Source organism: Schistocerca nitens, chromosome 3 (genome assembly GCF_023898315.1).
Source record: "Schistocerca nitens isolate TAMUIC-IGC-003100 chromosome 3, iqSchNite1.1, whole genome shotgun sequence".
In the NCBI taxonomy this organism is placed as follows: domain Eukaryota; kingdom Metazoa; phylum Arthropoda; class Insecta; order Orthoptera; family Acrididae; genus Schistocerca; species Schistocerca nitens.
Genome location: NC_064616.1, coordinates 919039510 through 919065160, shown reverse-complemented (window position 1 = coordinate 919065160; position 25651 = coordinate 919039510). Strand labels below are relative to the sequence as shown.

General features: G+C 40.7%; 1 protein-coding gene across 1 annotated transcript in view; it reads left to right on the top strand.

The window, feature by feature from the left end:
• Nucleotides 1–25651, top strand: part of LOC126249484 (dynein axonemal heavy chain 7-like) — a 1193512-nt gene that overhangs the window by 531926 nt on the left and 635935 nt on the right. Inside the window, exons 27-28 of the mRNA XM_049951137.1 lie at nucleotides 23049–23241; nucleotides 23353–23558. Of these exons, the coding sequence (XP_049807094.1) occupies nucleotides 23049–23241; nucleotides 23353–23558 (399 nt within the window). The remainder of the gene's footprint in view (nucleotides 1–23048; nucleotides 23242–23352; nucleotides 23559–25651) is intronic.

Genomic DNA, 25651 nt, shown 5'->3' with positions numbered 1-25651 from the left:
CACATTTGATTTCCTTCCCGACCTTTCTCGATCGTACCTTCTGCTCCGTCCCTAATGACCTCGCTATCGAAGGGATATTCAATCTTAATTTTCCTTTCTTTTTACCCCAGTATTGCCCACTGAATGTAAGTGTCTTACGAAGGTTAAATGATCACAGTTCGTCCGATTTGCCGATAATCGGGTGAACCGTAAATGTAAACTATGAAAACGTCCTTCAAAAAAATCCTTTGGTCTTCTTGGATGTGGCAAACCATTCTACTTGAAATGAGAAAACCATTTTATTATGTGATTTCTTCGATGCACTTACCCCGAACACGGCACAAATGATTCCAGTTGCCTGTGCTGCCTGCAACTATGTATTAAATCCAAAGAGAACAACATGTCACAAATGTTAGATTTTTTTCCCATTTCATGCTCCGTTTTGTAACGCTTAAACAATGTTCCTCATAAATTCTCAACTGCGCTACATTCCGTAAGTCACAGCAAGAACAATCCTACATACTCAAATAAGAAATGACGGCCGATAAATAGGCTTGCAGCAACCTGCATGACAACAAGCTAAACAGAAGTTATTCATCAATCTACTTTTTCAAGAAAATTTTGCCTACAGTGATAAATTACATAGTTCAGTATTCTTCACGTCATATGCAATGGGGGTCACAACACAGTTGTCTACGCATTTTATATCAGAATAAATGTTTTTTACGAAGTAAAGAGATGAATAAGCTCGATATTTTACTTTTGTATTGTGCCACGTTTGCCACTAGACCACTAATACATACATCATCACAGCATCGTAGGTGGAAAGGAGTAGCTCGTGTATAAATTTCAGCATCCTACGTTGCTCCGTTCATGCAGATGGCCGTCATGTGATTTTAATTCATTGATGAGAAAATCAAATGGTAAGCACACATTGGGTACCTGAGACAGCTAGTGAATGACGATGTGACAAAAGAAGGAAATGAATTTTTTCAACATGCTGCTATCCACCTACAGGAAGTCAGAATACTCGTCCAGTCTGGAGCATCTTTAGAGTTTAGTTACGACTAAATCATGAGCCAGCAATATGGGTAGTCCAGAGGTCTGTGGTAATAATTCTAGCTTCGTCTGCCTAAGGTCTGGCTTCCATTCACACGTCAGGCAACCGTTTCTAACAACTACAATAAGATCCTCTTTACCTGCGGTAACGTAAACTGAACAACACAGGGTTGCACCGTGGTTCCAAATCCACTTTAAACATCGTGCCCCTCCGCTGCTAACTGGAGAAGTATCGGTCACTGTTGGCCATGACACAGGCTGAAGTCATGGCAAGTGTAAGCTTTCTAACAACATATATTTTATTTTATTAATGAAACAATTGTTATGCAAGGCCACATGTCACTTATTTTTTATATTATTAGAAACTTGTCTCCTGATAATAATGCTCATCGATTCTGCACTTATTTCTTATTGTATTTTAACTGGAAACGTTGAAAATATTGTTGCTGGGCTGGGATTCGCACTCAGTGCCTCCGTTGGATTTGACCCCTTCGGCACGATACAGTTCCATCGTTTCGTTCCTTCCCCAAAATTTCTAACTCCTCAAGATCTCCACGAAACGCGGGTGTCCGGTTCGAATCCTGGTCCGAAACACAAATTTTCATCATGTCATTTGAATCTGCAGCATCGCACGCCAGACTACATGTAACAATATTTATAATTTTTAATGTTTCTTCGTGCATTGTCAGCAATAGCGACCTGTGCCGGTTTCGACACCCAGTCAGACACATAACTTTTTATCACACCAGTTCAGATTCAGACACGCCACACCTATATGCTGGTGAATAAGTGTTCAATAGTTAACTTCTCTTCATGTGTAGTCAGCAACGGTGATATGTGCCGAGTTCGACTCCCAGTCAGCACGCAGCGCCGGTTAGCCGCGGGGTCCTGGGCGCCTAGCCATGGTTCGCTCCCCCCGTCGAAGGTTCGAGTCCTCCCTCGGGCGGGTGTGTGTGTTGTCCTTAGCGTAAGTTAGTTTAAGTTACATTAAGTAGTGTGTAAGCCTAGGGACCGATGACCTCAGCAGTTTGGTCCCATAGGAACTTACCACCACCACCACCAGTCAGCACTGTACTTTGCTTCACGTTATTTCCAGTTCAGACTTGCGCGCATCTCGCTATTGGTATAATAAGTCAATATTTAACGCCCATTCGTGGCTGGAAAACGACGGTGATAGTTACCAGGTTCGAACGTCTGCAAGGCAAAACTTTTTCGTCTCCTCGTTTCGGTTACAGTCATCCCTTTACTGGTGAAAATAACTCTATATGTAACAACTGACTATCCTTATTTAACAATACGATTAGGTGCTGGGTTCAAGTCCCTGTGCAACACAAACTTTGTGTCACGTAATTTCAAGATTAAACATGCACACACTTTGTTACTTGTGTATGAAACGATATTTAAGACATTTCGTTGTTGGTTAACAGGGACAATAGCTGCTGGATAGGACTCCTGGGTCCTAATTCAGTACAAAAATTTTCTTCATGTAATTTGAAGTTGAACCTTGGTTTTTGGAACGTCATTATTTGCAACAAATTTTAGTCCATTAGTGTTAAAGGCTGTCTTCTCTAATAACTTGTCTCCTTATTTGCGTTATCGTGGTATTAATTAGCATCTGGATTGACAAGCGTACGGAGCAGTTGTCTCTAGCAGTCCCTTGTGGTAACCATTTTGTAGAGTCAAATGATTACTTAAAAGAGTTAGAGGACCTGCAAAAAAGTTACGTTAAGTGTGCTGCATACAAATCAGGTGGAATGTAGTTCAAGTCATTTGAATACTCTGAAGCTTGATATTACCAGACAACTTTCTTACTCTGAATTTGGTGAGCAGATATTATACTCAGAGCTCAGCCTTAGTTAATGTCACGAGGATAATGTAAGGAAGATGTCTGACTGAATTTCAAAACTGCCCTCACTTCTCGCGTTTGACATCAGTCTGAAAGGACAAAATTGCTTAATATCCAAGGATATAGTGTACATTGTTTTCCAGTCAGTAAATGTGAAAGATTACTTAGCAATTATACGTTGTTACAAATAATGGGACTTAGGTAATACCTCAAGCACGTGCCCGAAAGTACATTTCATTCCGTGTTCGATACACAATCATGACTAAGAAATCTTCAACGACAGAATACATCCTCTAGCACCTGCAGCTGGAAGTCTGCGTGAATAAGAGAAATGCTAACTGCACCACGTCTGCAAGTCCCTTGCCGTTAAGCACACACACAAGTTTTTTCCGAATTTACGAAAAATAAAATATTGTAATCCACTTTAATCCATTCGGCACCGTCAAGTTCTGGTAATAGGCTCGCAACTGTCCAGAATTTTCATCTGCTGTAGTGGGATTAACTATGAATGTAGAGGCTGATCATAACCACATTTAAATACAACAATCTGTCATGTTCTAGACGTTTTCGTTAAGTTACAACTTTCTCTCGTAATTACTGTAACGGATTTTGTGAAATTTTCTGTAGACCATTTCCTCAACATAGCGATGCCGGATGAATTCGTGTTAAAAGCTGATATTAGCCGTTCGTCAAATGAGCATAGATTTGTCATAATGTTAAATCGTTTTAACGTGCTGCATTTCTCACCGTAATAGCAGTCACATACTGTACATGTATATACGGTATTTATAACTTGCTGACGCTACAGACATTTTCCTGTCCAAATTACAATACATTTGGTTGCGATAGTTTTGTGAATTTTTGAAAAGCTACTGCAAACGTGTAAACAAATTGAAAATGAAAAAATGTACCTTTGAGTTATCACTGTATTTACTAACGATTCTGCCCACGGATATTCAATTTGAGGAGGAGTACATTCAGAAGTATGCGATGGGAAATTTTACATGCGGGATAAATTCTGCTGCGACAAATAGTGTCATTTGGAAGCAACTGTTGTATTTGCGGATTTGCGGTAGGAAATATGTGGAATCTGTTTCTGTTCCAAAAACCAATGATCGCAATGGCTCTGGTGGGCGGACCAATGGCGCAAATTTGACTTTGCCACTTGTGCAACGCAATTGAGGGGTTTCGATTCTGTATTTTAATGCCTATGAATGTGGGCTCACAACGGTCATCGATCCAATAGCAACAGATTGGTCTGCTCTGCAGTCAATTGTCGCGTTATAACGGAATGCAGTAACGCAGCATTTGTTTGTATTCTTGCACGAGTGTTCAAATCCATTGTCGCGCAATTGGTTTCTACTGATCAATGATATCTCATTCGGTGCAAATCGTCTTCGTTTACATTTTCACTTTCTTCTCCTGTACGTGCTGAACGAGTTTACCGATTCCGTTCAATTTCATTTCGCTCTTCGTGTTGCTTTGCAGTTCGATTAGACCGAAAATTCGATTGGTTTGTAACATTGCCAGTTTTGCGACCTTATTGGGGGCATTGCTGGGCGATTAAAATGTATAAGTTCAATTGAGTTGTGTCGCACACAATGTGCGAAGCGAATAACAACGATTCAACTGAAAATGGACAACTGACTCACTTTGTTGCCACTGTATAACCGTTTGTCACTTCAGAACTCTATTTCGTTGCTAAATCTGTAAACTTGTTTGAGACAAAGCGACGAAACTTAATTCATTTCATGAAAGGATTGCGATGAACTTACAAAACAATCACTGTTCAACAGAAAATAAACGACTGAATAAATTTTCCGGCACTATGTAACCAATTGGCTTTATGCGCAACTTGGTAATCAGCTGCCAAACGACATTTTCGACGCAGTATCGAAATAAATTTGAACTGGAATAGAAATAAAATCACTACATTTGTTGCACAGATCGCGAAACAACGCGAAAGTAAAGACAAACGTAATTTTTTTACTTTTCCTGGAATGCGATTTTTCTACAGATCTTCCATTTTTTTAATTGAAAATAATCAGTTGAGTCATTTCCATCCCGGAAGCATAACAAACAAAAAAGAAAGAATCAATTAAATATGTTGTTTTTCTGAAAACTTTTCCACGATACAATAAAAGAACTACACATATTCATCGTTCGAATCGAGAGTTATGGTCTTGAGTTCATACAAGAATCATAAGAAAAAAGCAGTTTCAGCTTTTCCCGATTTTTTCAATTTCTCGGCCGGCCGAAGTGGCCGTGCGGTTAAAGGCGCTGCAGTCTGGGACCGCAAGACCGCTACGGTCGCAGGTTCGAATCCTGCCTCGGGCATGGATGTTTGTGATGTCCTTAGGTTAGTTAGGTTTAACTAGTTCTAAGTTCTAGGGGACTAATGACCTCAGCAGTTGAGTCCCATAGTGCTCAGAGTCATTTTTCAATTTCTCGAGAAACTTCTCCAATTCTTGTTTCCCTAAAATTTTTGTTCAGCCTATTACGAACATTTTTTTCAAAAATAAAAAAAGCCAAATCGGACCAGGAGTTCTCAACTGATGGGCTTACCAACGAACAGCATTTAACTTTTGTTTATATTGATATAAACGTTGATATCATAACATATTAATTCGAACTATGTCTTAGAGGATATCTATGTCAACACCTAACCATTTTAGTCAATTTATTGCTATGGGTTTTCTCCTTGTATGCATTAATAGGTCCGCGGCTCGTGGTCTCGCGGTAGCGTTCTCACTTACCGAGCACGGGGTCCCGGGTTCGATTCCCGGCGGTGTCAGGGATTTTCACCTGCCTCGAGATGACTGGGTGTTGTTGTGTCTTCATCATCATCATTCATTCCCATTACGGTCGGAGGAAGGCAATGACGCATCGTCCCTTACACTCTGTCAAGGAGTATGGGACTTCATCATCATCATCATGTATTAATAGGGCTCCTTGTGAAATACAGTGTCAAAAGCCTTCAGGAAATCTACAAGTACGGAGTCAATTTAAAATCCTTTGTCGATAGCACTCAACACTTAGTGTGAGTAAAGAGTTCGTTGTGTTTCATGTGAACGATTTTTTCTAAATCCATGTTGATTATATGTCAAGAGACCGTTTTCTTCGAGGTAACTCATAATGTTCGAACACAATATATGTTCCAAAATCCTGCTGCATATCGACGTTAATGATATGGGTCTGTAATTTAGTAAAAATGTAAATGTCGTGTGACTAGGGCCTGTCGATACTATTTCTTTTAGTTCAACCCACATCTGGTTTACACTTGCATTGTTAATTTCGAAGGAGTGGAGATTGTCTCTCAGGCACGCGTCAAGCAAATTTTTATCTCCTTTGCTGAATAGATATATCCTTCGTTTATTTTTGGTGCATTTGAGATTTACGGTATTCAGTCTCGCTACGACAACCCTGTGTCCACTAATCTTTGTATCCGTTCTGATGCTTCTTATTAGCTCAGGATTATTTCTTGCTAACAGTTCAAGTGTGCTTTCACAACCGTTTACTATTCGGGTGTGCTCATGAACTAAGTGCTCGAAATAATTTTCAGAGAATGCGTTTAACACAATTTCGGATGATGTTTCATGCGTACCTCCGGATTCAAACATGTATTTCCACCATCATATCCAGAGTATATTAAAGTCACCACCAAACATAGCTTTATGAGTCGGGTATGTGTTTGAAATCAGCCTCGAGTTTTCTTTGAACCTTTCACAATTGCATCTTCTGAGTTCGGAGGTCAGTAAAAGGATCCAATTGTTTTTTCATTCCGGTTGCCAAGAATTACTTATCCGATACTGGCCCACAGCAGCTATCTACTTCAATATCGCTACAAGGTAAACTACTTCTTACAGCAACAGACACGCAGCCGTCAATTGCATTTAGCCTATCCTTTCTGAACACCGTTAAATCCTTCGCAAAAATTTCGGCAGAACTTATGTCCAGCTTTTTGGAGCTCTGGTACTTACGCAACATGACTACGACAATTTACAACTCTTGTACCGATGGTTCCCAGATCTACGTTCTTCCTGTGTGCGACCTGCACCCTTTGAGACTGAAGCCCTTTCTGTGTTTCCCCAAAGCTTTCTAAGCTAAAAAACCGCCCAGTCCACGCCACACAGCCCCCGATAGCCATGTAGCAGTCTCCTGCTTGAAATGGTCTCCTGACTTATTTAGCAGAACCCAAAACCCCACGACCCTACGGCGCAAGTCGAGGAGTGTGCGGCCTACACGGTCGCAGAACAGTATGAGCCACTGATTCAGACACTCCACTCATCACTGTACCAGAGGCTCGCAATCGGTCCTGTTGACCAAGCTGCAAATCATGAGCTCTGCTTTCATCTCGCAAGGAAGTCTGGCACTCTTTACCACTTCTGATAGCCAATCCAAAGCGACACACATCATTGGTACTGACATGAGCCACCACCTGTAGTTGGCTACACCCTCTGCTCTTCATGTCGTCTGGAAGGACCCATTCCACATCTGGAATGACTCCACCTGATGTGCATAAGGAGAGCACAATAGCTTTCTTCCCCTTCTTGGTAGCCATGTCCCTAAGGGACCCCATAATGCAGCTAACATTGGACCTCCCAGCTACCAGTAATCCCATCCTCTGTGACTGCCTGCACCTTTCGAGCCGAGAAGTTTCCTCTTAAACAGGACAAGCAACTGAATCTGGCTGCGAGACATTGTCAGCCACAGATAACACCTGGTACATGTTTGTCAGACTAACCAGGGAGGCCTTATAGTTGCCCCCCCCCCCCTCCCCAGGAAGTCTTTCACAGCCTGCCACGCCTTGAGGTGACCTCCCACTCAACCATGGGTGAGGGGTCAACCTCAATGCGAGCAGTAACCCGATTGGCCACCAATGCAGACCAATATGTGGACTCAGGGTAGTGCTGGACGTCCATTGGATCCCCATGGCAGTCCACAACAGTAATGCCCATTCACTGCATCCTCAACCTTTGTAACTAAAGCCAACACAGCCTGGAATATGAGACCAATCACCAACTCAGCTCACATCTGCACACAACAGTCACAATCCCTATCCATACTAAAGATGGTGGAAAGGTACACTACTCAGACAAACGGTTATTGACATGTACTATGAAACTCTACTGTAGACGTTGACGAAAACGCAGGAACTGTGTCTAATAAAATAGATTAACACGCAGAGATTCAAAAACTAAACTACCAAAGCACACAGGTGCGACTAAATAATTCGCTCCTGGTTAAAACCTTGTAAAATGTCACAAAATCGGTTACTTTCGGACACAAACGAAATTGTGAGAACTGTGTCTATTAAACGTTAGATTAACGCACAGAAATTCCAAAACTAAACTTCCAAAGCGCACAAATGCAACTATATAATTCGCTCCTGGTTAGGAACCCAATGTCACAAAGTCGGTTACTTCCCTGTTGCTGCCGTGTCTTGGCCGGCAAGTGCTGCCTGACTGACCCTTATTAATCATCACACAAAAAAATCGCTTGAGGGCACTATTTTATTAATCTCTTCTGTGCATTATTGCACAACATCCAATCATTCAGAATACCCAAAATATCTACATAATCCATTAAACAACCTAGTCACTGAAAAAGTATTCTTACTTTTAATCACAACATATATTCACAGAAAACAACAAACCCTCAAACGTCATTGCCAAAAAACTAACTAAAAACGCTACTTGAAAACTCCTGAACAAATCATGTGTCACAGTGAATAGTCTTACTTCACTGATCTCTTATGTCCAGCATTTCTATTCGTCTGCCCGGTGGTTTCTTTACCTGCTGCCTTGGCACATGATTTGGAATTTTGTCACTGCGATAAAAACTTTCCCTTTTGTTTTCCCAGAAAACTCGCCCCTAAAACTACGCTCACACATAAACCACGTAAGGGTCTACCACGCACAGTATGTTGACGGTTAATTCCCCATATTTCTGTCACTACAATGCTAATCACAGATTGAATCCTTCTTGCAATATTACATTTCCTTGCAGCTGGTGGTACTACACAACACGAAGTGAACCTAAGGGATTTTGCCTAGGGTGTAATTTGTTTGTCCTTCACAACACATCAGCCTTGTGGCTCCTTATGACAGGTGACAGTTTCCTTAGCAGGAGCAATGTCACCCCAAAGTCCACCATGCATCGCAGCAGGTGTGTTTTAGCATGACACTCCACTTTACCTCTAGTACATATTACACTGCAAGCATCATCACTTTTGCGAACCTCATGATCTTCAGGCACCCACTCCTGAAGAGATTTAGCTTTGTTAACCAAATCACTAACATTACAAACGCGTCTCCTCTTTCTTCACTTACTCTCTCCCCTCTCACTGGTGGCGACAAAGCTGCGTTCTTCGGAAACAAATGTGTCTATACCACTTTGTTACAATGACCGTAGCATCTACACCTATTCAGACAGCCAGGCAGTCCTGAAATGATTGGCAGCTTCTGCAAAAAGATCTCAGATTGTTGCAGAATGGTCGGCCGCGGTGGCCGAGCGGTTCTAGGCGCTTCAGTCCGGAATCGCGCCACTGCTGCGGTTGCGGGTTCGAATCCTGCCTTGGGCGTGGATGTGTGTAATGTCCTTAGGTTAGTTAGGTTTAACTAGTTGCAAGTTCTAGGGGACTGATGACCTCAGATGTTAAGTCCCATAGTGCTCACAGCCATTTGAACCATTTTTTTGTTGCAGAATGCCACAGGGCCCTGGTAGAGCTAGGGGGAAGCAATAGGGTGAACCTAGTGTGGATCCCTGGCCACTCAGGGATCTGTGGCAATGAACAAGCCGACAGATTGGACAGGAAGGGGGCAATGGCTCCATTTATTGGACCGGAACCTATCCTGACAATCACCAAGGCTGTGACCAAACTAGAACTACGGAACGGGCTTAGGAAACAGCACGTAGAATATTCGACCAAGGTCCATAAACAAAAACATAGTGAGTTAATGATGCCCAAGTCATGTTTTAAAAGAAGCTCTGTAACCCTGGAATTGAATAGGAAAGAGATCAAACTCATGACTGGACTGATGACAGGCCATTGGAATTTCAAAAAACACCTACATACAATGGGTATAATGGAAGGAGACCCTAAATGTAGGATCTGTGATGAGGGTGAAGAAACTGCATCACACCTAATCTTCGAATGCATGGCATTGGAGAGCAAAAGATACAGAATCTTCAGGACAACTATAGTCGGCGACAGCGTTAATGGCCTCTGGCCCCGCAACTCACAAGAAATTCTGCGTTGCCAACTCGGCTGAAGGTGCATAGACTGCAATTACGTTACGTTCATGCACCTTGACAACGTCAGAGACCAGCTCACTTGAATCAGCCTCACGTTTGAAGAACGAGTTCACATTAACAATAAGGCCTCTTGCCTGTCTGTGAAACACTTGGAGCCTTCTAGGTGTTTCAGCCATAGTTAGAAAACTCACAGAACACAAAGAATACCACAGAAAGCAGTCAGTCATAGAACACAATAGAATGCTGAAATATCACAGAAATTTACACAGTATGGAATGTAGGTATAGACTGAGCGCTGATTGCCCATCTGCGCAGCTGTCTACTGCGTACTGCGCATCCTTGGCCCAGAGGCCATAAACACTGTTGTGGACTATAGACCTGAAGAAATTGTGTCTAACAAAAAACTGGTAAAGGGACTCCTTGTACTATACAAGGGCATTGGTTGGCTTTACTAGATATACAGGGAGCGATACCGCACAATAAACTCAGTTACGGTGCGGGCATTGGTGGGTTAAGCCTAAGCTGTTTTAGCTTCCCTGTTAAAATGAAATCAATACCACTTTGTTATCCACAACATCTGCAACACAATCAAATTTATCGATAGCTTCCCAGGCATCCTCCATAGTATCTGCAACAAAATCACCATCTGCAGTTCTAATCTGCACGACACAAAAATCATTGACCATGCCTAAACAACACCCAGTATCACCCAGAGCGGTAGATACTACTGCACTTTCTCACTCATGTTGCTATCCACACGCTTACCTACTTTAGTGCAGCAGACACATACTTCATCGCCGGCCGTGGTGGTCTCGCGGTTCTAGGCGCGCAGTCCGGAACCGCGCGCCTGCTACGGTCGCAGGCTCGAATCCTGCCTCGGGCATGGATGTGTGTGATGTCCTTAGGTTAGTTAGGTTTAACTAGTTCTAAGTTCTAGGGGACTGATGACCTCAGATGTTAAGTCCCATAGTGCTCAGAGCCATTTGAACCATTTTTGAACATACTTCATCTGGCACCACAGACAATTCAGACCCCCCATTCTTACAAGATATTGGAGCTGACAATTCATCAATATTCCCCATAACTGCTACGATGTTACTACTTTCTGCGTCTGTGAAGGTACCATCATAATCCTTATCACTTGAGGCTCTGTATTAACAAACCACTCGTCAAATTATATTCAATCGGGTCTCCAGCCGGAAGGTAATGTCCTCTTGACACAATATTTCGGCGGTCCACGTGGCCGCCATCTGCCAGTGAGTAAGCCGTCGCACTAACTCGCCGGAAACTGAAACCAAACCGCGGCAAGTTCACCGCGCATGCGCGAACGTAGCTGCCCTCGAAAGCACGACAGCGCACCGGTTGTGAAAATTAGCGGAATCGATAAATCGAAATCAAAAGCTGTTGACTCCTTTTGATGACCGAAACAAAGACAGTTGTTTTCTAATGTCAATCAAAACAGGGTTCCAACTCTTACTTTAAAGGGTACCACTTATCTCTGTTTGTAATATTTTCAGAGCCGGACTGCAACAGATTCTTTCTCTACACAGTCCCAATAACGCGACGCAGGGGCAACCACTTACGTCTAATCATACAACAGTTTATGTCCTTTAGTAAGATGATTTTCTGCAACTGCAAATTTTTCTGCCTGGAACGGTGGCAATGGTGCACAACGCATCGATCCTGGACCGAACGAATCGTTTATCCAATATAGGCTTTCCCCGAAATGGCAGTGAATTTTGTAGACACCGGGCTTCCTCAAACCCAAATCATACTTCAGTGAGCCAAGTAGCGCTCTAGTCTTAGCTGCCAGACAGAATACACTTTTAATGCCAAATCTCATTAAAATTCTTCCTATTTTTGAAGATATGCATTCCACGAAAGGTAGTAACGCCACCGATTTGCTTGTATTTACTGTTGGGTCCAGCGGATCTCAGGTCTGTAGAGCATGATGGATCTGATTGTCGGTATAACCATTCTACTTGAACACTGCTTTCAGATGATCCAGTTCCCATCCGCATGTGTGATACCATAGGTTCTTTTTACCAATGTGCGTAGGACCCCTTTGCGTTTGTACAACGGATGACAACTTGATGCATGAAGATATCGGTCTGTGTGCGTGGGCTTACGACAAACGCTGTTTCCTAATGTCCCATCATCCCTCCTGTAGACCAAAACGGATGCGATCTGAGCTTGTGGAAAGAGCACCACTAGGAACAATTGGACACTGTAGTGACAATAGATGGAGCAATGGAGATACATTTGTGATGTTTTTGAAGCATTTTAATTCTCATGTTAAGCCGACTTCAGAATCACCAGTTTTGTTGCTGGTTGACAACCATAAATCTCACATAACGCTGGAGGCCATCAAATTTTACAGGGAACATAATATAATTATGGTTGGATTTCCACCTCACACTACCCATCGCCTACAACCACTGGAAGTTTCATTTTTTGGACCTTTATAGAGCTATTATAGCCAAGCTTGTGATAACTTTATGGTCACTCATCCAGAGCAGGCGATTACTGACAAAAATGTTGGTGGGCTACCGAGCACTGCCTATTGCAAAGCAGCCACCGTTGGGAATGCCGTGAAGGGATTCAGAAAATGTGGAATCGAGCCTTATGATCCTCTTGTGTATGATGAGGATGATTTTGCTGTAGCAGACGTCACAGACCATGCTCTTGCTTCAGACAGTCCTACTGAACATGAAAATCCTGCAGTTCAGAGTGAAGAACCTAATGTCCTGTCCTCAAAAAAGCTGAATGAAGAAGCAGGACCTTCAAGTAGTGCCCATCTGGATAAACCAAAATTATGCAGAAGTATTTTTGACCTAAAACCAGTGCCAAACGAAATACCAAACATGAGGAAACGTAGAACTCACAAACAATTTGCAAATGTTTTAACAAGCACGCCCATGAAAGACAATTTAGAGCAGAAAGAAGCACAGAAGATGGAAGAAGAACTTCTACAGGAACATAGACAACAGGCTCGTGATACAATAAATAGAAGTTTTACTAAGAATCTAGCGTTTTCCTCTTCTGATGTAAATAAAAAACCCAGAATTTCGGCAAAAACAACCAATGCTCCCCAAGAAAGTTTAGTTCAGTGTCCTGGATGTGATGAGATATATGAAGACCCTCCATCAGGAGACTGGATACAGTGCTATGAGTGCTGTAGATGGTGGCTCGAAGACTGCTCAAATTGTGAAGAAGGGAAATTTTTATGTGACTTTTGTTAATGTATGTACAACAATGTATTAATATTTATAACAATAAAAATGTATTGCAGTTTTATTAAGTGGTATCTTGCCCCGTGGTCAAAGTCATCTGGCCCCAGTTCTGGGGCAACATGACAGTTTTGCATTACTTTCTAAAATTAACAAAAAAAATTCGGATAACATTAGAATAAAATGATATATAATTACGAACATTGCAATAAAAACCAGTCTAATGATATTTGCAATGAAAACATATTTTCTTCAAAAAAATGAATTTATTAAAAATGTTTAAACGTTAACATCGCCAACTTGCCCCAGTCTCCCCTACATACGAGCGCCGGCACACCCACCGATATGTAAGGCATTCCGATTCTTACGTCATCAATTTTCTTCAAAAGGCGACAAAGTGTTGCTTTGGGGGGTATCGTATTTGCTACACCGGAGCAACTCATTATTCCCTCTTTTACTTGTAATAAATCAGACATGTATTTTTATCCCACTACACTCTAATGCATTGTTTTTTTTATAATTTTTCGCTATATCTGATGGGTCATGAGCCAGAAATTAATGACACAGTGTAAAGACAGAGTTGAAATATTTTCTGTTGGTCTACACGCCTTATAAAGCGTTACGGAACATTTGTGGATTATTTTGCTGAGAAAACTCTTCCAAAAATATAAAAGGCATATAATACCCAAAAGAAACCATTTAGGGCGAGATGACGAAGTCGCCATCTTTCCTCAGTCAGTTACGTTAAAAGTCTTTGGATCTGGAGTAGGACTAACTAGGATAAAGCGTGAGTAAACAGTGGCTGTAGAAAGCGTATTTCCTAAGGTAGTCAGGCATGACAATGAATTAATAAATTATTTTATCTATTATTCTACGAATCAAATGACTTGATAATTATATCAGTCAGTTTATATAAAAATTATCGATTACACACTGAACTGGCGGTTTCGACTTACTTGTGCACTATTTTAGTATCTTACTGTGTGGGGGAATAGTAGTATCTAAAAAGGTATATTTACATCTGTGCTCCTTATGACAAGCTGTCGTGCGCTCTCGCAAGGAGAGGCATCTCTTAGGTGCACACCTCTTTCTCGACGAGTGTTCCATTGACACTTAGCTATATCAGGGGATACTTCTCCCTTTTAACTGCTGACTAGTTAATAATATTTCATTGCCGGTGAATCAATTTATGAAACTACAACAGAGTAAGATGTAACTATTCATTATTAATGCCTTTGCAGACGATAGTTATGAACTCAAAATAACAAAATCATGCCACAAGATTCGAATAACACCTTGCGGTCTGAAATGATTCATTCTGGGACGACAATTCCTACACTCACGCTAACATTAAACAATCTTCGTGCACATGGCCGAACACATATTATGGCACCTTTATCTTAACAACTGGCCAACTCTGACCGACAACCACAACTGCCGTGCTGGGCGCCCACAACAATCAGCATCACATCTGCTGTAACCAGAGACATTTAGCCACAAGTTGTCGTAGCTCACACAGGCTATATTTGTTCTCCTAATGAAAGAGGCATAGGAATGGTAAACTCACGTCTCTGTAACTCGTAAATTTTGGGCTTTACACACCTCAGGCACATGTAAAATCTACTGGAAGAAATTAAAAACAAATCGTCAACGAAATATTCAAGACGTCCAAGAAAAATTACAAAGGGTAAGAAAGATAAATTAATTGTTAACATGCAGTGGAAAGACATATAATGTCAACAAAACCATTTACTACGAAGGTAACATCTAAGTAGGATAACATGAAAAACTTGTTCATGGTACACAATCATAGATGAAAGAAGGAGGAATCTAATCTTACTTTGAATCTGTGACCACAATTAAGTATTCAAGAAGATAAGCACTTGCAAAGTTAGTAATTAGTAAACAAAGACCACTTCCATACAAACAAAGTCAATTACTTCTATTTAAGCACTCTGTCTTTTAGGCAATTAGGCAGGATGACACCAATATCGGATATCTAAACTCTTTACAAGTTCTATTGGGTAGACTGGCCTCTAATTCTTATCAGTCGGTGCACTCATTTAACACAACAGTTGAGATGCCAATATTTGCCCAGAGACATGTTTGTTTCGTAAAAGTTAATTATGTGAAGAAGAGAGATCAAAAGACGTAGAAAATGTCATGCAGTAATGTACAAATCATAGCAGAACAAGATACATGAAGATATAATAAAATAATTTTATTAAATAATTACAATACGCCTGTGCAGTATTTAGATAAAATTGTCTCATTAGAAAAAAGTACTAAAATTGGCGTATTTAAATTTAAAATAAGGTTAGAATATGGTGCAAAACTACCGTCAGCTGTGGGAAATTCCCTTTCTCCATCTATGCACTTTCATGGTGCTTTTAAAAACTTCACACACTCACCTATAGATAGTCATAACTTGAGGATACCGTAGCGAAGATGGCATGATATAATGGTGGGGAGGTAATGCGTTGTGAAGTGTAGGACGCATCGTGGAATGCACTCAGCCTCTGTCAAAACGGTGAATGAAGTATGTTATTTGGCCGATATGCACTCTTACAGGCACACCAAAGGGGAAAAGAAAAGGAGCAGGTTTTGAAGCAGCTGCTCACCTGACGCCCTTGACCGGGAAGCACCAGCAGTTACAGTGGTCGGCAGCAAGTGGCATGGTGGTAGACCTCCCAACAGGCAGTACAGCTGACACAGCGCATGCACATACACTTGCAGACGCTCACCAATGTTGGGTCAACAATAGTTTGATCATTGTGAGCTCTGTAATCTGCACACATCCGGAAAGTACCTTCTCTTCTCCTTTTTATGAACTAAATGAACTGGGAAGGCCGATGCACTGTTGGAAGGACGTGTGACGCCCTCTGTCTATGGCAGCTTTTGCTATCTGTAAATTAACAGGAAGTAACCGCCGCCGTGGAAGGGCCCTCTTTAGTTTAAATCTTATGCACTGCATCTCCCTTAATACCATGGTGGGTGGGTTGGGAAGCACTGAACATACAAATGTGGGAGGCTCAGTACTGATTGCACTGTCACTAACTTATGTGTTACTGCTGTAGAAGGAACATTGTTTAGAGGGTTGACATTATACTCCACGATGATTCCATCTGTGTAATACAGTGCTGAATGCTTTGCAGATTCTCTTCAGAATTGGCATGTGTTCTCAACACATTCAGGGGCCAATAGGTCCAAATTTGATAAATCCCAGGTGAGCAACTCATCATTGTACCTATATCCATTGTCGTCCCTGCGATTGTTAATGAAGGTTTTTAATCTCATATGAAAGTTCTTCATGTTTCCCCAAATGCCCATGAGTTTGAAGTCCTGTTATGGTTTAGATTAGTGTTGGTAATAGATGATGCTTTTATCGATGAAAACTGACGTTTAAGCTCTGCCAGTTTGTGTGTTGGCCACACAGGGTCTCAGATAACAATGGATCTTGCTTTTGCAATGAAGGACATTTCCCTTTTGGTGTCAATGTACAATTTATTAGTTGCAGCCAGTTGATGGTAAACTGAGGGTCATAACTGCTGAAGCTTGCACACAGTGGGTTTGAATGCTTCTACATGTTGGGAAACAGTCTGCTGCACTAAAGGTCTCCAATTCTTATCCTGAATGCTTTCACCGGATTTTCTGTTGAACAGCACTCCTCTCGAATTGGGATAAAAGAGAAAATGCCTCAAAAAATCTGCCCCTAACAGAGATTCATTCATCTCCATTTTCATGAAAGTCCATGTGAAAGTTTGGACATTTCCAAAGTCAATCTAGCATATATCCTAATAACTGAACAATTTGCCACCTTGAATTAAGGTAAGATATCTGCAACGTGAGGAAGAGTAGTGGTGTTTCGTATTGTGCTGATCTGAGAACGTGAGTTGGCTAGAAATAATAAGTTCATACTATTGTCAAGTATGTAGAGGTAGTCCTAGCGGTCAGATGCTGGAAGCAAAGCAGTTTGATCCACGTAGTTGACATTTTTTACTTTCATAATATCGCAATTTCTGTAGCATAATGAAGATCGTGAGTGGCATTTGCGTGCTTGTATGGAGGACACCACTCATGCACAGCCGCTTTGAAGCATACACAGCCGCTTTGAAGCATACACCATCCAATGATCTGTTGGCCACTGGTAGCACCCAGAGTGGTAAGTAGCACTCGTTGGTTTGTTGTTGTCTGCTGATTGTGGTGCACCTCGGTCAGCACGAGGTGCTGTGCTGACCTGTGGTGAGAGCATCGAGAGCCTTCAGATGTATTTGGTCCTGCTCGGCCACTGTTAGCTATGTTGGAGGGCAAAATGGCTGCTGCAGCTCTGTAGGCGCCATGTTGTGAAACACGGGATGAGATCAACAATCCTTGACAGCAGCCTGCCATGCAGTAGCACAGAACTGATGCCAAGTACATGTTCTGCTGGTGGCTACTGGGTAGCAAGAATATCCATCTTGTAACGCGTAAACATGGTCTGCTGCCTGTAATGTAACCTCTTATGTGAGTCCTTCGTTACAAATTAAGGACACTTGCATCCTGTGAAGTAATTTACTTGCCCATACAGCCCATAGTGTATTGTCTGGTATTAATGCAGAATATACTAGAGATCATATGTGGCGCCAAAACTGCGAGGATGTCCATCCGTTCAACTGCTCTGAGAAAACAGTCGAATTTGTTGCTCAGGTGATTTGCACAGTCTTTGAAATGATGCCATCTTAGCTGTCTCAAAACTTGTTCAAAGCAGTTGGTGATAACATTGCTGATGATACAAGCATGCTCTCCTACGTGACATAGTAATGCAGAATTTTTCGCACTATAGTCAATAACATAGTGAGTCAAGAAAACCAATTCTACAATGGCGAACTACGTTTGTTCTTGTTCTGGTAGGAACTGAAAGACCTTTGTTAACACCCACTGAACAGCAAAAACATTGCTGTAAAAGCGTCTGTATGGCACTAACTGAACCAGTCCAGGTGTATCGTCGGGTGTAGCCCCATCGATCGGCCGTAGCACTGTAGAAAACTTGGAAATCTTCCGGTGTGGTTCGGCTGGCCGAGCTCCACCGAGAAGTGAGAGCGGGTTCGTTACTTCAAAAAGCAGCGAGGAAGCTCACGTCGAAAGTAAGCATAAGATATTGCTTCCGTACGCAAGAGTCTAATGTAGGATCTTTAACATAGTAGGTATTAATCTCTGTTGCTCCTCCGTTGGAGAAAATTCAATCAGATCCTTGGGAGACAATCTGAAATGTCATCACGCGGAATCTACACGTCCATGTACACTAGCAGCTTAGGACTTGGGTGGCTCCATATTGTTTGAAGCACTATACAACTTAAGAGAAGCACAATCTGACGAAATGTCCCAATAATCTTTGATGGTTCGTGGTAACCCCTGCCTCACTGGGAAAGTAGCGCTGCGTGTTTTCTTAGTTCATATAAAAACTACAGTTGTCGTGGGTCACCAACGTGGGGTCTTCGTATGAGTATGTAAAATAACATCTGGATACTGTTGCCATGAATTGTTGACTATATTAACATAAATCCACATACAATAAGGTGCAAACACTTAGGTCATAAGAGTACATAGCAAGATAATAACGAAATAGAAAGATATAAACAATAATCAGTACACTCTTTCATTGTTGTAAGTGGTATGTTATATGTCGATATATCGATTTTGGCCATCGATGCCGCAACATAGCTAATGCGTTTCGCAAATTGTTGCAAAAATTGCCTCTGACATATCCTTTGTGCTGATCCAGTAGTGCTCATCCAGAAAATTATGCAAGAGAACTTCTGTGCAGTACTGAAAGTAGATGAGAGACACTGTGAGACTAAATCTATGGTATGGCGTATGAAGAGGACTATAAAACGCTTTGCACTGGAGTACCTAAGATGATAAGAAAATTGCCTGATAAAGAAGATGTTTCAGGTATAGATAAAAGTTCAGGACACAGTTTTCATTTGTTAGGTAATTTCAACTTATAAAGTTGTCTTAATTGAGTGACTTACAGGTGAGGACTCCCTGCAGACTCTAAGCAAATGAAATGAAGGGTATATATATATATATATATAATAATAATAATAAGAGAGAATATAACAATAAATCATTCAAAATTTAGTTTTAGTTTTGATTTTTTTATTTTGTACAGTGTTTTAGTGATATGTTCGTATTATCAGACACCATATGCATAGGAAAATGAGTTTGTTGTCATTCTTATGTTTGTGTTTTCAAAAGGTCCTCCAGTATTTTGTCAATGTGTGACACACATACTGCAGGAACTAAAAATCCAAATTAGGAATGCTGAATACAATATGTTGCAGAGAAATATAAATGAGGTTTCATATAGAGTTCACTAATTTTGGCTGGTACAGGCATACATCAAAACCAGAAGAAATCTAAAATGAATGTAAAAAACTTATACCATCATGGTATAAGGCTCAAAGGATGGTCACACACTTACCGAAACTGGTACCCATTTACATAAATGTTTTGTTGTGGTTGAGAGAGTATATAATCCATTTTAAAATACTTTTAGCCTGACTGCTGTTTCTACACTAGAAATGTTGTCAAAAACAACAACTCTCATGTCTCTTCTGTGGACTTGGTGTCACTTGTAGAGTGTGATCTAAGCAAAACATTAGATATATTCCATCTGACATGGTACTAAAAAGCTGGAGTTCTACAGGTATGGTATACATAACTCCACACAGGCACCAATTGTCTCCTATTTGAGTGACAGAACCCAGCCTGTTTCAGTCAAAAACAGACATTCCCCATCAGCTGTAATTGTCATTAGAGCTCCACAGGGTTATATTCTTGGATCCTTCTTCTCTGTTACTGCAGTGAGTGAAATGCTTCATTCTGTAGCTCAGTCAGTCATATGCTATTCATATGATATAACAGCATATATCGCCTCTCAGGACATCATTCCTCTAGGCAACAGTTGTCTCCTATTTGTGTAACAGAACCCAGCCTGTCTCATTCAAAAACAGATATTCCCCATTAGCTGTAATTGTCACTAGAGTTCAACAGGGTTATATTCTTGGATCCTTCTTCTCTGTTACTGCAATGAATGAAATGCTGCATTCTGTAGCTCAGTCAGTCATATGCTATTCAGATGATATAAAAGCACATTTCACATCTCGGGACATCATTCTTCTGCAATCCAAACAAAACTAAAAGCCTACATTTTGGGATAGTCCAAGGATTTATAAACTAAATCTGTAAAAGTTTAACATGCACTTAACAATACAAAACTCCGCCAGGAGGAACATATTAGCCATATTTGCGAAAACATGTCCTGAATAACTTAATTCATGGGGAAACAAACAAATATGGTAAAAGTTATAATGTCCTTGTCACATACTTTGGACTCTCCCAGTCATATACTTCTTATGGCCAGCTTGTGTGGAGGTATTCTCATCGTATAATAAGCCTTCTCAAAATAAATAAATAAATTCTTTATATAGCATAAAAGGACGTTTCTGTAGACCACTGTCATTCTCTCTTTATAAAATTGAGAGAAGTGACAGTTGACAAACTGCCTATTGGCTTCTGTCTCGGGTTCTTCGGCCGACGTTCATCTAATGATTTTTCTGACGTTTCGCCAGCACGAGTGGCTGGCATTGTCGAAGCTTCACCTCCATTGCCGGTGGTGAACTGGAGGCGAGCTCGCGGCCGCAGACTATATGTACCTGGCGCGCCAACGTCCGAGGGCTTCTCCGCGGTCATTTCCGGTGCTGTTCTCCTCTTGCTACCTGCGACGGTCGTTCGCTGCAATACGGGAAGCCAGGATCCGTTTACCTTAAGGCTTTCCTCTTTCTTTTCGCGTGTTTTTGGATTTCTACAGCTTCTTTGAACAAGCGCGTGTTATAGTGATTCTCTACAGCCAGAACTTCCGTGTCGGCGAATTTTATTACGTGGTCGGTCTCATTCAGTGCGTGCTCTGCCACGGCCGATTTTCCACCTGCCCCAACCTGCAATGTCGCTTATGCTCTTTGATCCTGGTGTAAATTGATCGTCCAGTCATTCCGACATAAACTTTTCCGCATGTGCATGGTATACGGTATATTCCCGACATTGCAAGTGGGTCTCTTTTCTCCTTCGCCGATCTAAGACACTCTTTGATCTTCCTTGTCGGTTTGAAAATCGTCTTTACGCCGTGTTTGCGCAATATACGACCGATTCTGTCCGTCACTCTGGGAATGAATGGCAGAAAGGCCGTACCCGACATTTCTTTTTCTGGTTCCTTACTTCGTCGAGTGTTTGGCTCTGTTACACTTCTAATGTAATTTGTGGAGTACCCATTGCTCCTCAGAACAGTTTCCAGGTGTTGCATTTCTCGTTTGAGGTGTTGAGGCTCACATATTCGTCCTGCTCTCGTTACGAGCGTACTGATCATGCCTCTTTCTGGCTCGGGTGGTGGCTGGCGAAACGTCAGAAAAATCATTAGATGAACGTCGGCCGAAGAACCCGAGACAGAAGCCAATAGGCAGTTTGTCAACAAGTGGCCACGAAAGCCTTAACAACTGACAGTTGTCAATCTGTACAGGTACCGTATGTTTCAGGAATCTATATCAAAAGTAATAAAGGATTACTTCAGGACAGGGAGAAAGTCGCCATTATGGTATCAGAGGCGAAGTAAATATTGGCTATTCTTTTACACATATTAGCAAGTATGGTCACTCAAACAAAATAAATGCAGCTAGAATTTTCAAGCACTCTCTGCTTGATTTTTATCAAACGAAGTGGCTTAATCCCTATAAAACAATACATTTTAATGTTTAAGATTTTGATATCCGACATAGTGGTACTAGCTTTTATGAATTTTACAGCTCTATTCTATAGCTGCCGACTACAGTAATATAAACTATATCAGTGTTCCTCCTAGCTTAAGAATTTTACAATTTTCCTGTACTATACAATTATTGTGTACTACATTATTATGCACTTCATACAACACAAACATGACTTGCACCCTTTAATGTGACATACACTAAATTCATACTCTTAATACAAAATTCTCCTAGTTTAAAGATGGATTACAAACGCTATCAACTGTAATTATGCATTTATTTCAATGGTTACTAGTTTCGGTCAGTATGTGACTATCCTCAGATCCGTATACCATGATGACAGGTGATGGCAGTGAACGGAACTGGTGTTACGGCGCCACAAACGTCACCTGTTCCGTTCACTGCAACCACTTACCATCATGGTATGAGGATCAAAGGATGGTCACACACTTACTGAAACTGGTAACCATTGACATAAATGTTTTATTGTGGTTCAGAGTGTATGTAATCCATTGTAAAGTACTTTTAGCTTGAATGTTGTTTCTTCACTAGAAATGTTGTCAAAAACAACAACTCCTATACTTTGTAAAGGAATGGTGTAATTGTTTGCAAAAGAAAGAAAACAATTTCCAATTAAATGGCTGAACATACCCATTGGGTCTCCCAGCCAACCACACTATGTGGTTTTCCTTACGTATTTGGCATATGGTGCCAGTAGCTTTTAACAATTTTAGAATATCTAAGAATTTTACTACACTATGTCTTCATACATTAATATAATGCTGGGATGTATTATAATGAGTTTTATCAATGAAGAAGCTTACTTGATCACAAACTGATCAATGTCAAAATTGTTGATAATACTGTTTATCTGTTTAGGTATGACTTAAAAACTGGAGGAAAAATATTCTTGCAAAATATTTTATTTTTTGCTGCCATGAGACTTCCAGCGGGTATCCATCAGTGTGTAACCAAACGGTTACTTCATCATCTAAATGTATACTTCATGAACAATTTTTCTGATGAAACTGTGACAAAAATATTTTCATCAACATTAATGACAAATCTGAAGGTATACATACATCTGACATATACTGGAAAATTACTCTTTTAGAAAAAATTTTTGTGAACTCTGTAGAATACTGTATGTGTTTCTTTCTAAAAATATATTGAAACTTTTCAGAAAAATGGTTTTGCCGCTGATGTTATGTCCACTATTCAAAACATCGTTCAAGCTACTCTAAGTGTCTATACATCAGTAATGAAAACTCTGCACCCAACACCAGCAAATTCTCATTATATTTTCAATCTGCGTGACTTTTCACGAGTAATCCAAGGGTGTTCCCTCATTAGGAAAGAATCAGCAGACAACAAGCAATTTTTCACCAGGTAAGTATCCATGTAGCACCTCATTACATGTCGCCACTGTCAGAACGTACCTGAAACTTTATAATACTGTAGCACAAGAGAAAAAAATGGGAAGTCCTGGTTGTAATCTAAGCATGAATAAGCATTTAGAATCTCATCTTAAGGTACTGTTTGGCAAGTGAGACTCTACTGATAGTTTCCTGGACCTGTCAAATACATTTGGCACCAATTACCATGACACTGTGATCAAAAAATTAGCCTTATAAGGTATCAGAAACATACCAAACAAACGAATGAAGTCTTACCTAGAAGACAGACAGCAAACAGTAACATTAATACACGATGAAATTAAAGAAAATGTCATTAAAAAAACAAGATAATTGTCTAGTAAACAATAATTAAACATGATGTACCACAGGGCTCTATCCTGAGACCTTTTCTGTTCATTCTCTCTACTGAAGATATTAATAATGATATTGTGGCAAAAATAATACATATTTTTTACACAGATACACCAACATTTTGCAGCTTGTGATTTGCTGGCTTGTCATGTTAAATATTGCATTATGTAGTAAATTTGACTGCCTGCCGACTTGTCAAGGATTAATACATCAATAATGTGGATTTTTTGCTTATCAGAGCATAGCAATATAATCCTATAAACAGCAATATTTGCTGAAAGTTGTTATTTGTAAATACCCTAAGCTGTAATCTGGAATGACAGAACTTTAGAAACGTGGCAGGATCTACTTTAGGCTACAGACAGTGAATTAATTCTCAATACAACAGTTTATTCAGGTAACACAAAGAAAAACAAACACATCTTGACTGCCAATAGTGAGTATTTCATTATGGTAAAGCGATTAATAACTACAATTTCATTTCTGTGGATACAAATCAGTAATGTTGCCAAACTGGACTCAATATTTCACAAGTTCAACATCATTAAATTTTCAACCAAGTTCGCCCAGGAATTGTTGAAATATTTCTAAGACCAGAAACAATAATAAAAATAGAGTCTCAGAGTGAGCATTTAGATATAATAAAAAATCCATGAACTGCAATTTCCGCCAAATTCGCTTATGCTGCTTTGAAGTGAAATTTTGTTGTTATGTAAGTTATACTTCGCGAAATTATCTCTCTACACATAGCACAAATCTAATAATACCTAAAGACAGACTTCGGAAACTTCATTCTCTTCACATTCCGTGTGTTCAATTGTTGGGTATGGTTGAATTTAAACTTTTTAGTAGTAGAGCCCACTTTGTGTTGGTTAAGGAGAAAGTGTAGCTGGAAGAATTCTTGTGCAGTCTGCATTGTTTCTAGATTTCCCCTCGTTTCTCTTCTGTGATGACATGTACTGTTGCCAGTTTCCCTCACTCCCATTCCCCAAACCCTACAGTCTAAGCAAATTACCTTATGTATCATGTGGCAATAAATTCAAAATTGATGGGATATTCAAAAAATGGTGTTCAATTAGGAAACTGAATCCAGCTAAGTTCTCCTAATTGTAAAATGGCGGGAAATTCAAAAAATCCAAGAGGAAGCATTGTTCTATTTTCTGAAATATCTAGAATGGCTGATGCTGGGTTACTGGTGCAGTCTGCATTGTTGTCAGTTTTACCTCAGCACTATGACATCATAAAAGTATGACCCTGGGATAATGACACAGCCCTATGAAATTGAAATTCAAGATAGTGATACAATGCAGCGTACCTGAGGGTATTGGTGGAGCCTGCTTGGTCCTCAGATCCCCCCCCCCAATCCCATGACATCATAATCCAAGGTGAATGACCCTGAGATACTGGTGCAGCCTGTATTTTTGTGAGTTTTCATGTGTGTTGTAAGTTTAGAATCACTTCTTTACCAGGAAATTAAAAAAGATTTGGATTTAATATGATGTTACAGTTCAGGTGCCGTCAGTCACGTGAGACCATGCACTGTGAGCACCATAATGGGCAGAGTGTTAGGCATGGCGTGTCCCCAGCTGTACTGCTGTCACTGCCACTACTCTACAACCATCGCCCTGGGCCAGACCATTCTGGGTTGGGCCACAACTGCATGCCCCAGCTTTCCCAACATGACTGGATATTCTCCCCTGCCAGTGCTGTGCC